The sequence below is a fragment of the Neophocaena asiaeorientalis genome, unplaced genomic scaffold (genome assembly GCF_003031525.2).
Source record: "Neophocaena asiaeorientalis asiaeorientalis breed wild unplaced genomic scaffold, Neophocaena_asiaeorientalis_V1.1 scaffold67, whole genome shotgun sequence".
Classification (NCBI taxonomy): Eukaryota; Metazoa; Chordata; class Mammalia; order Artiodactyla; family Phocoenidae; genus Neophocaena; species Neophocaena asiaeorientalis.
The window spans coordinates 10808536-10823649 of NW_020173731.1; the positions used below are offsets into that span (position 1 = coordinate 10808536).

General features: G+C 47.3%; 1 protein-coding gene and 1 pseudogene across 2 annotated transcripts in view; one reads left to right on the forward strand and one right to left on the reverse strand.

Annotated features, from left to right (window-relative positions):
• Positions 1–1074: 1074 nt before the first annotated feature.
• Positions 1075–15114, forward strand: part of RAB7B (RAB7B, member RAS oncogene family) — a 27317-nt gene continuing 13277 nt past the window's right edge. For both annotated transcript variants that reach the window (XM_024751058.1, XM_024751057.1), the window contains exons 1-4: positions 1075–1192; positions 8738–8806; positions 9353–9479; positions 10201–10416. In XM_024751058.1, the coding sequence (XP_024606826.1) occupies positions 8754–8806; positions 9353–9479; positions 10201–10416 (396 nt within the window). In that variant the 5' untranslated portion in view covers positions 1075–1192; positions 8738–8753. The remainder of the gene's footprint in view (positions 1193–8737; positions 8807–9352; positions 9480–10200; positions 10417–15114) is intronic.
• Positions 3350–3506, reverse strand: LOC112403527 (60S ribosomal protein L39-like; annotated as a pseudogene).

Consider the following 15114-nt stretch of genomic DNA (forward strand, 5'->3'; position numbering starts at 1 on the left):
AAAAAAAAAAAAAAAAAACTCCTCTCCAGGGCCTGTATCTAGCACTGCATGTGGCCTAGTGTGGGTTGAGGGATATTAAGTCCACCCTTGAGGAATGTATAGTCTACCTGACCAGACAGACCTAGACTGTAGCAAAGAAGCAGCGTCAGAGACTCAGATTGGAGAAAAGGAAGAACTTTTTGACGGTGAGGATTATTAAACAAAGGATGGAACTCCAAGGAGGAAAAACCCCACCTCAGGAGGAATGTGGGAGTGGAGGGGCGCATCAAACGTATTATAAGCCTTAAAGGGATCCATTTGGGCGTGTCTAAACTCACTTTATTCCCGTTTAATCTGCCAACCATAGTTACCCAAGGCATAGTTCCAGGCAGCTCAAATCTGTCTCACACTAACATTTTAACTTACTGTAGTCTCCCAAGAACTTCAGGTCACACATTCTCATCTGAGAGGCACAGGGAGATGTCAGGACTTGCCTCCCATCTCACAAATCTGGTTCTGTGTGTGTGTGTGTGTGTGTGTGTGTGTGTGTGTTGATGTGGTGTATTTGTGTGTGTGTGTGTAGATGTTGTGTGTGTGTGCGGTATTAAAGTGAGGGCAAGGTGTGAGAACTAGAGCTTCTCCCAACCAGGCTGATGGCAGGAGGGAATCTACTACACATGTGAGTCTGATAATTCAACCAACAAAAGGGCCCCTTTACTGGGCGGCTTCCAGCAACAGAGGCAGAAGTTCCTAAAAGCAGCCAGAGGCTTTTTATGTTGCCCACAAACTGGTACGTTACCTTGCAGACCCTCTGACCCACAAGGGCCCACCCTCATGCCTCCTATGCCTCACTCCCCCCAGGACCAGAGTCCCTGTAAACTAAATTCTCAAGGGGCCCCAAATCTACTCAGCTCGGAAGCCTGGCTTTCCCACCCTCCCACTCCCTCCACCCACACGGCTGAGGTCACCCCAGCCCAGCCTCTTTTGCAACTTTCCCAAGTTTGTGCATGAGAGGGAGAGGAGGAAAACTCAGAAGGAAGTGGCTTAGCCTCAACAAACTCTTTTTTACTCCCAAAGCCTTTTTCCTCTGACCCGGCTGAGACTGCTGCTCTAAGAGGAGACCCCGACCCAGAGGGATTCCCCGCCTGTCGTCAGAGGCTGAAAGGGCCCTGGAAGCTTTTCTCGGTTCCTGTCTATTCCAGCAGCCCCAGAGGTATTTGGGTTTTGGGGTGCGGAGAGGAGTGGAGGCAAGGGAGGCTTAGAATCTGTCAGCTGCAGGGTTTAGATCCAGCCCAAAGAACACCCACGCCTGAATAACTCCCAGGGCGTGGCAGCGAGCCAAGGCAGAAAGGACTCCCTGCCCAGCCAGGGGAGTTGGGGCCCGGCTCGGGGCTCTGCACGGCCGGCTGTCAGCAGCAAAGCCATGCAGCTGCCGGCACAGTCAGAGAAGGGCCAGCCAGAGACCGGAGCCCTTCAGCAGGGCTGTGTCCTGCTAGCACCCAGAGTCTCCTCGCCACTTTGACAGGGCACCTTCTGGGATGGAACCGTGTCAACCCAAGGGTCTCATCGGGGAAGGGGGAACCCCTGGAGTAGGAAAGTGTCCCTCTTGTTCTAAACTGTAAATACGCCTCTCAGCACAGCTCTGTGATGCTTGGGAAGCCAATGAACAGTGTTGGACAGGCCCGGATGTTAGTCTCAGCTTGCCACAAACTAGCTGTTCCTGACTCTGAAATCCACTGGGCTATGATGGCATTTTTTTAACTGCAAAGTGTCCTATAGTTGCTAGCATTGTATATTAATAAAAATAATTTCTTTGGACTTATAGATCAATCCCCCACCACAGGTCACATGGAGATAGTAACTTACCTATATCCTCAGACCTACATAGTGTGTGGTAGGCATGCAGTCCATGTGCTGGATGGATGGATAGATTGATGGATGGATGGACAGATGAATGGATGAATGGATGGACAGAAAGATGGATGGATGGATGGATGGATGGATAGATGACTATTTATTGAAGACTCAGTATTCCCAACATGGGTCAGACTCTTTGGGGGGATACTGAGAGGTGTGAGGCATTGTCCTGACCACTGGGCACTGACATTCTACGTGGGGAAATAGAACTAATACCCCCAAGGAACTTAAAGAACAGGAGTGCTGAGCCTCCTGAAACCAGGGCTGTGGGTACACTTCCCGAAGAGAGCAGGTCTAAACCTGCTAGGATTTGGGTGGGTGAGGCAGACTTGTAAGCCTTCCTGAGAGGCAATAAAGACGTATGCTCCCCGATAGCCTCTTTTCAAAGGCAAACTTACTTCAAGATTGTAAATCCCATTTATGTTTTAGGGTGGATACATTTGTTATTTTCCAAAGCGTGGGAGCAGAGAGGGGAGGCAGTGACATGGGGTAAGATGGTATGAGGAGGGGAGGCTTTGCCTGCTTCAGAAATCTCAGCTGCCCCCCTGCTCACTGCCTCTCATCCCTCCCCCCGTCAGCAGAAATGACACCTCACCCAACACCTCTTTTAGGCGGAAGGTTGTGTCTGCGTCCCGGTTGGGGCCAGGAGGGTAGAGAGAAGCAAAGTGAGAAGGTAAAAGCACAGCAGGTCCAAGAGTTCTTAGAAGACTGACTTTAAAAAGAATGTGTTGCATGGGGTGGGGACACTGAGGAGGCATCAACTCCATCTTTCTCACTCCCTGGGCACTGAGCTACACTGAGCTTTGGCAGATGGGCAAGGCTAGGGCTTAGAAGTCCTGCCAGGCAAGATGGGGAGGAGAGTTAGCCACGTGCAGTGGAGAACAGTCCCCGGCAGACTCTGCTCTGTTCAGACCTGAGCCGGCTGAAGGGGGGCCCTGCATTGCAAACCTGCTTTTCACTGTTATTTAACGGTGGAGGGTGATGACTCAGTCTGGCCTCTAGGAGGATGCACTGGTTTAAAGTATCTGAGTCAGCTGAGTGGGAGGAAGGAGGCTTAAAAGGACAGACATTGCCAAAGCCCAGCCAAGGGCAGAGCCCAAAGCATACAAGAAAGACCTTCAGCCACAGTCTGAAATCTGCATGTGGTTCCCTGGTGAGCCCATCCAGTGTCTACCCTCAAGCCACCCTCCATTGCCAGTGACATAGTCCTCTTGCTGCTAGTTATCCTGGGACCAACGACCAAGCTGTTTTATTTTATTTTATTTTTCAAACAAAAGGGCTCACATATTTACTACTGAACCAACCTGCTAGTGCAGAAGCATAGAAACAAAGAGGAAAATCATTTTTCCCAATAGAACATGTCCTGCTGTCCAGACAGTGGACAGCTAGATATGGTAAGATGCCAGCGACCTTGATACAGCATGGATATGTGGGCCGTCTCGTGTGTGATTCCTTACAGACCCAGCTTGGCTCTTCTCCAATATCTCCTCTTAGAGTTGTACCTGATTTTATGACCAGTTTTCATGCAAATCCATTGGGCGAGTGGGACAATTCTGTTTTTGTTTCCTGGCCAGGAATTGCTTGATCCTGAATGTCTTGTGAGAAGGCATGGCAAGGAACAGAGTCAACCACACACACCAAGGTGGTGGAGAAGGGAAGAGAGAGACAGGCTATTGTAAATAGCAGCCTCAGCAAATCCCTGCCCTTCTGGCGGGGTGTAGGGGAATCTGCATGGCAGCAGACTTTGAGGGCTCATCCAGAGGAAGAACTAGGGCAGTGGTGGGTGAAGGGGGCTCAGAGTAAAGGCTGAGGTGAGTTATAAGAATCTGGAGAAGAAAAGACTCAAGTAAAACTGCAAGACTTTAAATCTCAGGAGGGCTGGCAAGTAGTAGAGGAACTGAGCATTTTTTCTGTGGCTTCCAGGAGAAATCTACCCCTAGTGGAGGCAAGTTCTGTGGGGCAAGTCTGGCCATCTTTCCATGAATATGGTGCAGGTGGCTCAAGCTCTGGGTGGGAGGTCAGACTAGATGAACTTTGGGGTCCTTCTGTAGTGAACTGGAGAATGATCCGCACTGGTAGCTTGAAATCAGCCACGGTGGGAGTATTTACACCACAGAAAGTGGCAGGCACTACAAATCAGGTATCTGCCCCCCACCATGTTTAACCGTTTAGCCAGGTCTTTCCAATTTGCTCTAAGAGCATGACACATGCCACACTGCAGAATCAGCCACAGCCATGAGTGATGTCTATTATACCCACAAGGGAACAGACTCACCAAGGTTAAGAAACTCTCCCACCGTCACAAATATATGGAGGTGGGATGAAAACTCTGACTCCAAAACTCATGATCACTCCAGAGTCCCAGGAGGCCTCTCTCTCCTGCCCCAGACACAAAAGTGACTTGTCCTGTCAGAAAGTCACACTCAGATGTCTTTGGGCTGCCATCCTTCCACCTGCTCTTTATAAAGAAATGTTGTCTTTATTTGATATATATATATCTTTTTAGACGTGGTGAGGAATTCCAGGAATTTAAGCCAGGAAACTGGACTTCATGCCACATACACTGAAAAGTCCTCACCAGGCTTTTTTTTTTTTTTTAATTTTTAAAAAATTTATTTATTCATTTTTGGCTACATTGGGTCTTCGTTGCTGCGCGCGGGCTTTCTCTAGTTGCGGTGAGCGGGGTTTACTCTTCGTTGTGGTGCACGGGCTTCTCATTGCGGTGACCTCTCTTGTTGCGGAGCACGGGCTCTAGGCGCATGGGCTTCAGTAGTTGTGGCTCACGGGCTTAGTTGCTCCGTGGCGTGTGGGATCTTCCTGGACCAGGAATCAAACCCGTGTACCCTGCACTGGCAGGCGGATTCTTAACCGCTGTGCCACCAAGGAAGCCCTACTTGATATTTTTAATTACAGTAACAACTTAGACTTGTGTAACAAATTTTAACAGAAGGCATATATAAAATAGAACAATAGCTCCTTGCCTCTAATCTACCTTTCCCCACCTCCTATTAATCATTTAGTATGTATCTATCCATAGCTTTCTGTGTAATACAGGACAAGCATACATATAATATTGAACATATAGTCACACACATAGGGTTGTTGTTTTTATACAATTGGGATCATACTATACAAAATGTCCAGTGATTTTTTTTCACTTAAATTGTCATATTTTTCCACTTCATTACTTCACTCATTTAAAAACTGCCTAGTATTTCAGAGTATGTATGGATCATAATTTATGCCAAGGGTCTTTTATTGATGGACATTTAGGTTACAATGTTCTTCAGCAATTATCTTTGTAAAAATGTATGTTTGAGCATATGTGTATTTCTGTTGGATAGACTCCTAGAATTAGAATCTAGGGTATATGCATATTAAATTTTGATACTGTCAAACTGCTGTCCAAAAAAGACAGTGCCAATTCATAGTCTATCAGCAGTAAACAAGAGTTTCCCCCCACCCACTTGTCAACACTAAATATTATCATCAATCTTCTGAATTTTTGCCACTCTGGTGGGTAAAAGAGTGGTATTTTTTAACTTTGCATGTCCTTAAAAATTAGTAAGTTTAAGTGTCTCCCAAAGCTTACTACTTATCATTTATAAGATCTCTACTGGTTACTTATTCATATTCTTTGCCCGTTTTTATGTTCTGTGTCGTCTTTGATTGTAGAGTGCTTTACACATAGTGGATATTGATCCTCTGTTATACGCATGCACTTTCCACCTACCCCGCCCTCAACCCCAGCTTTCCCTTCATACGCACACCAGTTCTGCCACACCATGTCAAACCCAAACCATCCAGCCCCCCAGACTCTCCGACAGGGGCACCAAGTGGCAGGGTGTGTGATCCTCATTCTAGTTTCACAGAAGGCAGTAAGTAGGACCTAGCAGCTAAGAGTGTGATCTCTGGAGTCAGGCCTGTATTCAAGTCCCAGTTCTGCCACTTACAGACCGTGCTTTTAGAGATGAACTACATACTTAACTTCTCTAAACACCTGTTTCTTCAGTGGTAAAACAGAGATAAGAGTAGTATCAATCCCACAAGGTATTTCTGTGTGCTAACATTTCTTGAGCCCTTAATTTGTGCCATAAATGCATTATAATAATGTACTATGTGTGTTAAATGTAGTATAATAATGTATTCATTTATTAACCTCCCGATGATATGTTTATTTGCATATTCGCAAAGTGCTCTACCACACCACCAGGCGAGTAGACCTTAGCTTATAGTGTGAGCGTTGACAACTCCGCATGGCAACGTGTGAATCTGCTCCCCTCTGCCTCAGGAGGCTCTTTTGACCCCTGTGGTCAGTCCACACACGACGGCTCCTGTTCAGCAGCCCATTCCCTTGGCTTCCACTGTGGCTCTTGTCACTTTGGCTGCCTTTCTCTCGATCCCCTGCAGCTCTACCAGGGTTTTGTTGGGGTTCACCAAACCTGAGCCCAGTGCCCTAGATCCTGTGCACACAGATTCTACGGTTCAAACTCAGGACGTCAGGGGGCAACATGGCACAGAGCAAGCAGCCTTCTGTGGCCTTTGACTCACACATTAACTCATCCGTATACTACCTGTGGGGCCTTAGATGAGTTATGAGTGACTTGGCTTCTCTGAGCCCCCGTTGTACTCATCCCATAGCTCATGATTTCCTAAGTCCTACAGAGCAGCCCCTGCAGGTGCTCAGCCAATGCTGGTTCCCTTCCCACTTCCCCTGCCTCCCTTTTGTTCTGACTCCCTTTCCAGGGCACTCTATTGGCTTTTGAGGCTAAGTTAGCGGGTTGTACCAAAGCCTTTAGGAAAGAGCTCACCCGTGCTCCCCTTCCCGACTGGTAACTGATGCTTAGAGACACATGCCTTTCAGAAGCTTCTGAGTCACTTCTCCCTTGGCTGGTTTCCTTGTGGGCGGTGACACCCGTTACAAAATACCAGCCCCTGTTAATACTTTGAATTCTCTTCCTCTGCCTGTCTGAAGCGTGGGAAATGTTTGACGAATGAATAAATGAATGACAGAATCCTTGGTCTGTATTCATGACCCATCTTAATCTTGCTTCCTTTCTAGGCTTTTCTCTCTCCACACCCTTCACCTCACCCTTTGCTGAAGCAGACCATCCACCTTCTCCACTCCCCTGTTCCCAGAGCTTTGATATTTCATTTCCTCCTTGGAAATATCACCCCCAACTACATGTGTCATTTCCTCAGGGCCCAGTTGGATTGGCAGCTTCTCCCCCAGCCCTGAATTCTCACAGCAGTTTCTTGGGGCCTCTGTCGGGGCACTTGACATTTTCTCTCTGCTGTTATCACTCACCCCTTTCCTTTCTCCCCTGATGACTCCCTGGAGTGGGCTCCTATTTGCTTTGTCTTTTGCCCTGGGCAAGGCTCTCGTGGCCCAGTGAGTTACACTCCAGTAGATAAAGCATTTTTCAACCAGAAGGGGCCTTGGGCCTTTGGGGCCCAGATGGCTCATCCTCTAGTTGGAAAGCCAAGACTCAAAGAGGGGAAGTAATTGGCCCAAGGTCACGCAGTGGCAAAGTGAGAATTAGAACCAAAACCTCAGGACGTCCAGTTGAGAGCTTTTTCCCAGTACCAGGCAAGTTCAAGCTGACCAACTTTTGCTACCTCAACCAGGCAGAGTCAGATCAAGGCTAACTCAATACATCTACCGCATCCAAGATCAGAAGACCCAGGAGTTGGGAATAGTATATATGTGTGTGCGTGTAAGGGTAGAACCAAAGAGCCAGTTAAGCATAATTCCCTGAGACAGTTTTGCTTTATCTTGTTAATAATCACAATATATATACATATATAATTTATATGTATAAAACAGACATACAAGTATTTTTCTCTTATAGGAACAATACATGTTTGACATGTGTGTTGTTAAAAAAAAATTGGAATGTACTAAAAAGTACAGAGAACAAAATTAAAATCATAGTTTCCTACCACCCAGAATTAACCACTTACATTTTTAATATATTTCTTTCTAGATCTTTTTCCATGCAAGTAGGAATTCATTTCAATACTTGGGGGGGGCGGTATGGTATGTACAGTTTAGTGTCTTCTGTTTTTCATTTAGATTCTGTGGCGTAAGCATTTTCCCACGTTATTATAATATGCTCACAAACTCCATTTTAATGACTGCTTAATAGTTCATCGTGTGCCATGATTTTTTTTTTTTCTTTATTGTTGGATGTTTATAAATGACGCTGGGAAAGAACATTCTTAAAGAAGAGTCTTTGCCTGCATTTCAGATTATGTTTTTAGGACAAATTCCTAGAAGTGGAGGGCAGGGATACGTTTAAGGCTCTCAATACTCGATGCCAAGCAGCTTTCCAGAAACATGTACCAGTTACACCCCCACCAGCTGCATTAGAGGGAGTCTTTTGATTCTGCCAATGCAGCAACACCTCGGGCTGAAGGAAGGCCACTCTTCCATCCAAAGCCTCTCAGCAGTCCTAACAATGGGCCCTTTGTCCCACCCCCATCTCCTCTTCCCTCCATCCCTGGCTCCAGGCTTGGAACAGAGGCTGTCTGCGAGGCCTCTGTTCAGTCCAGTCCAGCCTTGGTGCTCCACGGGGTTGGTAGAGCTGAAAGGTAAGAGGTGTGCCTGTCCTACAGGGCGGGGCCACCATCCTTCCAGCCTCAGGGAGACCCCCGGGGGTGGGGGTGAGGAGGTGGGTGTGTAAGGGTTGCTGAGTCATCCGCCTCTTTTGGAGAACAAACCCATCCGATCCCAGGACAGAGTTCTGCACATGACGAGGGGAAAGTAGAGACCAGCCCCAGTGACAATGGCCACAGGGTTACTCCGGCCAGCATGTAGATGACTTCTGTTTCCCTACAGGCTCTGAAGCCCCTCCATGAATCCTCAAAAGAAGGTGGACCTCAAGCTCATCATCATCGGAGCCCTGGGGTAAGCCAAGTTCAGCTCGGGGTCTGGGGGTTGGGAAGAAGCCCCTACCCAAGAACAGTGAGACGTCCTGTATGTGTTCCCACCTTGCATGGGTCCCTTTCTGATTCAGAGTGGCACCAGGGAGGGCAGTCCACCCCAGGGAAGGGAGCTGAGATGGGAGAAAGAGACTGGGAGTCAGGCTACCTGGTTTCTGACCCTAGCTCTGCACTTAACTCTGCAGTAACTAGGTGTGTGAATTGGGCAAAAGCCATTTAGCATCTCTCTGCCCTCCTACCTCCTGCCACATACAGGAAAGACCTGAACCTTTTGCTGAGAGGCACTCAGCTCTGCAAACTTCTCTGCTCACTTTGGTCCCTGCTTCTTGTGTCCATTCCCTAGTATTAGCAAGCTACTCAAACTGCAAATGTTAGAAATTCAAAATCTCAGAGAGAGACAGTGGTGAGAGGGTCATGGTAAGATGTTGAGAAAGGTATGGATGTGTGTGTGTGTGTGTGTGTGTGTGTGTGTGTGTGTGTATGTCCACATGTGTCTGGGTTTTTTCCTTAGTGTTGGAAAGACTTCCCTCCTCCACCGATTCGTGCACAAGACATTTTACGAGGACTATCAGACCACACTGGGAGCCAGCATCCTCTCCAAGATTATCATACTGGATGACACAACTTTGAAGCTACAGGTGAGCTGCCCTCTCATTCCCTCTTCAACGTACACACCTAAATATCACCCCACATTCCCTGGACGGCCACTCACATAGCAATGTGCACCAGGAGCTAGAAGAGTCTAGAGCATAGATCAGCAAACTTTAATTCATGGGCCAAATCTGGTCCGCCATCTGCTTTTGAAAAGAAAGTTTTATTGGAACACAGCCCTGCCCGTTTGTTTACTCACGGTCTCTTTGGCTGCTTTCACAGTACAACATCAGAAGAGTAGTGGCAACAGACGGTGTATAGTCTGCAAAGCCTATGTTATTTACTATATGTCCCTTTACGGAAAAATTTACTGATCTCTGATCTAGAAGAAAGAGCACTAATCCAGAATTAAGAGGCCCCACCCTAAGGCTCAGGTTCCCTGGAAAACTTGCCAAGTGGACTTGGGCAAGTCACTCCCAAGGTCCAAATCTATCAGGTGGAAGAACAATGCCTGTCCTGATGTCCTAGGTGGAAAATGAGGACTCAGATGTGAAAGTACTCTTGGGATGTTAAATATTACTGCAGAGATTCTGTAGTGTACATGGGTGACAGGGTGTGTGATGCCCGTGTGTGAAAGGACCTCGTGCACCTGTGCCAGGACTATCTGCCCCCTACCCAGAAAAGGAAGCTTTGACATGATGTGACCTGGTTGGGCATACCTTCAGCCACTCATCACAGCCCCATGGAGCCTCTGTTCTTCCCCTCCAGATCTGGGACACAGGAGGACAGGAGCGATTCCGCTCCATGGTGTCTACCTTCTACAAAGGCTCTGATGGCTGCATCCTGGCTTTTGATGTCACTGACCTGGAGACCTTTGAAGCCCTGGAAACCTGGAGGGATGAAGTTCTGGCCAAAACCATTCCAATGGAGCAGTCCTACCCCATGGTGGTGCTGGGGAACAAGATCGATCTGGCAGACCGGCAGGTACCGCTGACTCATTCATTCATTCATTTACCAAACATGTGAGGACTGGCTATATGCCAGGCACTGAGTTAAGTCCCACACATACAGAGTTGAATCAGGCAGAGTCCTTACCTTAAGAATTTCACAGTCGAGTAATGGATGCAGATAATTTAAAGACACTTATGATACAATAAGATAAATCATAAGCAATCATAGAGATACACCTTGGATATTTGGGGACCATAGTGAAAGGGCATTTATCTACTTAAGCCCAGAGTATAGAAAGGGCTTCCTATAAGGAAGTGGGTTCCAGGCTGAAGAAACAGCAAGAACAAAGGTAAGAAATAGAATGATGTGAGCTGAGAACCGAAGGCAATTTTGTCTAGAGACAGGGAATGGAAGAATGAAGGCATCAGAAGTAGGCAGGTGGGATTTGAATTAACCTGTAGAACAGTATTTCTACCCAGGGTCAGATAGGGGGTCTGCAGTTATGAATTCTTGAAACTACAAATTTTCTGGGAAAGTAGTAATACAGTATTTATTTCTTATTAGCTTAAGCATATTCTGTATCATCTGGCCAGCCACTTGACGAATGATCGGCTTGCTCCATGGCTGCAGTGACCACACTTATGTAGGTGTTTACCACTGCAGTGGCATTGAGTAGAGCTCTGTTCGTCGTTGCCTACTAATGAGAAAAGAATAAAGGTAGATAATTTATAAGAGATGTTCTTGTGCCAAAAAAAGCCCAAAGGACACCAAAAAGAGCATCTGAACAAGTTGTCTTAGTGTTTCAAATAGAGAAAATAAATGGGGTTCATATCTGAAGTGTTCAAATGGAGAAAAGTGATAGGAGAACTGAGGCATCATTTGGAATGATGGATGGGTGGGGGATGAATGGATGGTGGTGCTTCCAACTAAACTATTACCACCATAGAGAAGAGCCTCTTGTTCAGAGAGAGAGATGAGTTTGGTTCTGACATGCTGAGTTGGAGGAGCTTGGAGAACAACTAATTGGAAATGACCAGTAGGCTTTAGAACACATAAGAATGAAACGTCAAAAGAGAAGTCTGTGCTGGAAATAGAAATCTAGAAGTCATCAATTCTATGGTAACTTCAGGTTGCAAATTTAGTGTCAATTCTCTAATTACAAATATCCGATCTCAAATAAGAATCAAAGTCCTAAGTTCATTCACAGCCAAGGGGTCTCTCTTCTTCCCACTGGGGCCAGCTGCAAGCGAGAGCACTGTGGTCTAGGAGGGGCATCTCATTGCCAACTTTATGTGTCCACACTTCCTCCCCTTCTCAGGATAATTCTGGTTTCAGACCCCATCAGGAATGAAGCAAAAAGAGGGATAAGAGGTCAGGAGAAGTGAAAAAACACTTATTTGACGGGTACTGTCTTAAGATAGTTTGTGCTCTCCGGACCCAACAGGTATTTCAAGCTGTCTCTTGGTGGATTACGCCTTTGGGTCCTAAGAAGTCTCCACTGGGAACATTTAACTGTACCTCCCCTGACAAGGGTCTTGCATATTCTTCCTCAGCTCCTAATGTAGGAGCTTAAGAGCCATCCTCCACTCCATGGGGTCCCCTCCTCCTGCAGACACTCTTCCTGATGGGGTTTACAACAGCTCCAGGCTGGTTAGCTCTCTGTGGAGCCCGCCTCTCTTTCATAAGGCACACGCATGCATTCTGGCTCCATTGTAGGGCCAAGGGTAATTCGTTCTCAGTGCAGTCTGTCCTCTCTCTGCCCTGTTGCCTTTTGCCTTAAATCCCTCAGATGCAATCAGATACCAATCCACTGTAGCCACCAAACTCCAGGGGTCATATGTTAACCTTTCCAAGTGGCCTCCTTGAAGCCCTCTTCTGGCCAGAGGTGAGGCCTTACATGGTCTCCCTCTTGGGAGGGGTGTCCCCCCAACACAACTCTCCCCTCCACAGAAAAAATCCTTTTTAACCCTCCTTTTCAATCCTTTTATTCCATGCCGGGGGTGTTAGAGTCGTCTAGCAGATTCTTGGTCATGAACTTTTGGAAATGTGCACGGTCCCAGGGGTGGTCTGTCTCCCAACCAACTTGATACCTGGCATCAATCACACTGTAGTGTCTCTGCCAAAACTTCCATTTCACATCTTGCTTCATATACCTGCAAGTCGTGGGGTGGACAGTCGAGGGAGTTCGAGACTGAGAGTCCGACAACCAGGAGGCTGTCAGAGGTTGAGGAACAGGGCAGAAGGAGGGAGGGGAAAGGAGACCAGACAATGGAGGCCCTGGGTCTGGCCCTGGGAAGGAGAGGCTGAGGGGAGAGAAGGTGAAGACGGCTACAGGGGAAGGAAGTGTGAGGCTCTCGTGAGCGTTGGGGGCTGCATGCAGAGGAAGCTTCACAAGATTGCAAGTGTTCAGTGAACCAGGGGGTACCTGGCAGGATGGGAGGCATAGGTGATGACTCAGAGGGGTAGAGGGGGCCCAATCCCAGCTGCAGGGGGATGAGCTTTGTTCTGCAGAGAGAGGAAGAATAAAAGTTTGAAAGAAGCAGCAAAGACCCAGGCAAGCCCATCCAGGTCTCTGGGGTCTGTACTGAGTAGGGTGTGGAAATAACCCGCACTGGAGAGGGTGACAAGGGAAGGGCTTGAAGGGAGGCAGGAGGAACAGAGGTAAGGAAGTGCTCGCAGCCATGAAATGAGCACAGGGAAGTGGAGAGGAGGAACTGGAAGTGGGGAGAGCAGAGGGACTTCCATCCAGAGACCCAGGATTGTGGAGCTAGAGGTGAGGCTGGGAAGCGGCTGCCCTCAAACGGCACAGACCCAGCAGGGGACACCGCCAGTCGCTGAGAGGCACACCCTGGGCTTGGAGATCCAGGCTGGAGACGCTCCCCGCTTGCACAGGGTTGAGTGGATAAGTGCTGAGGGCCACCGGAAGGGGCACCTTCTCTGGGCTCAAATTCATGCTCAAATTCGTGTGTGTCCTTGGCCAGTTCCAGCTTCTTTGTGAAATAGAGACCAGACTCAGATTTCATGAGGTTGTTTGAGGATTATAGGCAATGATGCCTACAAAGCACGTGGCAGTCTTAATACATGGAACAGTCATGTTACCCTCCTTAATCTAATATCTCCAAGGTGTGGGCTGGGAAGATCGGGAAGCTCTTCCTACTTAACAAAACGAAAATGAATATTTAAAACATATATGCTAGATGTGGGATGATGAAAAAGCTGTGGAAATGAGCAGTGGTGATGGTTACACAAAGATGTGAATGTACTAATGCCACTGAACTGTACACTTGAATATAGTTGAAATGGTAAATTTTATGTTTATGTATATTTTACCACAATCAATCAATCAATACCTCACCGGGATAATTTTAAAGAAATTACTGACTTAGATTTTTCTTAAAACCCCTACACCTTCTACACAAGGTAAAAGTGAAAAAAAATAGTTTATTGGAAGGAACAGTTCTGCTAGCACCTATGCTACAAGGAATTTATTCACTAGGCTGTGAATTTTTTGCTCTACACTCAGGCAGTTTCTAACTTACTGCTGATTCATAACATTGCGATTATGTTTTCTTTGTTATTTTTGATCGGTTTAAGATGTATCGGTACACTAATCTTAACACACACAATTGATCATTTTAAATGCATAGGAAGTATGGGGACATATGTATACGGAGAGCTGATTCACTTTGTTATAAAGCAGAAACTAACACACCATTGTAAAGCATTATCCTCCAATAAAGAGGTTAAAAAAATAATAATAATAAATAGGGGCTTCCCTGGTGACGCAGTGTTTGAGAGTCCGTCTGCCGATGCAGGGGACACGGGTTCGCGTCCCGGTCCGGGAAGATCCCACATGCCGCGGAGCGGTTGGGCCCGTGAGCCATGGCCGCTGAGCTTGCGCGTCTGGAGCCTGTGCTCCGCAATGGGAGAGGCCACAACAGTGAGAGGCCCGCGTACCGCAAAAATAAATAAATAAATAAATGCATATTAAGGAATTCCCTGGCGGTCCAGTTGTTGGTACTCCGCGCTTCCACTGCAGGGGGCACAGATTCAATCCCTGACTGGGGAACTAAGATCTCACATGCTATGTGGTGTGGCCAAAGGCAAACAAAGTAATTAATTAAATGCATATGAGATGGAAAAGCATCATAAATAAAAGTCTGCAAAGTGGACTAATTTTGTCAAACATCTGACTTTTAATGAACAAGCCAAATTGTAACAGGGAAAGTAAAATGTTAATAGTATATTGTCGGGACTTCCCTTGTGGCACAGTGGTTAAGAATCCACCTGCCAATGCAGGAGACACAGGTTCAAGCCCTGGTCCGGGAAGATCCCACATGCCATGGAGCAACTAAGCCCGTGCACCGCAACTACTGAGCCTGCGTGCTAGAGCCCGCGAGCCACAACTACTGAGCCCACGTGCCACAACTACTGAAGCCCTCATGCCTAGAGCCCGTGCTCCACAACAAGAGAAGCAACCACAATGAGAAGCCCACGCACTGCAACGAAGGGTAGCCCCTGCTCGCCTCAACTAGAGAAAGCCCACGCACAGCAACAAAGACCCAAAACAGCCAAAAATAAAAATAAATAATTTTTAAAAAGTAGTATAGGGCTTCCCTGGTGGCACAGTGGTTGAGTCCGCCTGCCGATGCAGGGGACACGGGTTCGTGCCCCGGTCTGGGAAGATCCCACATGCCACGGAGCGGCTAGGCCCGTGAGCCATGGCCGCTG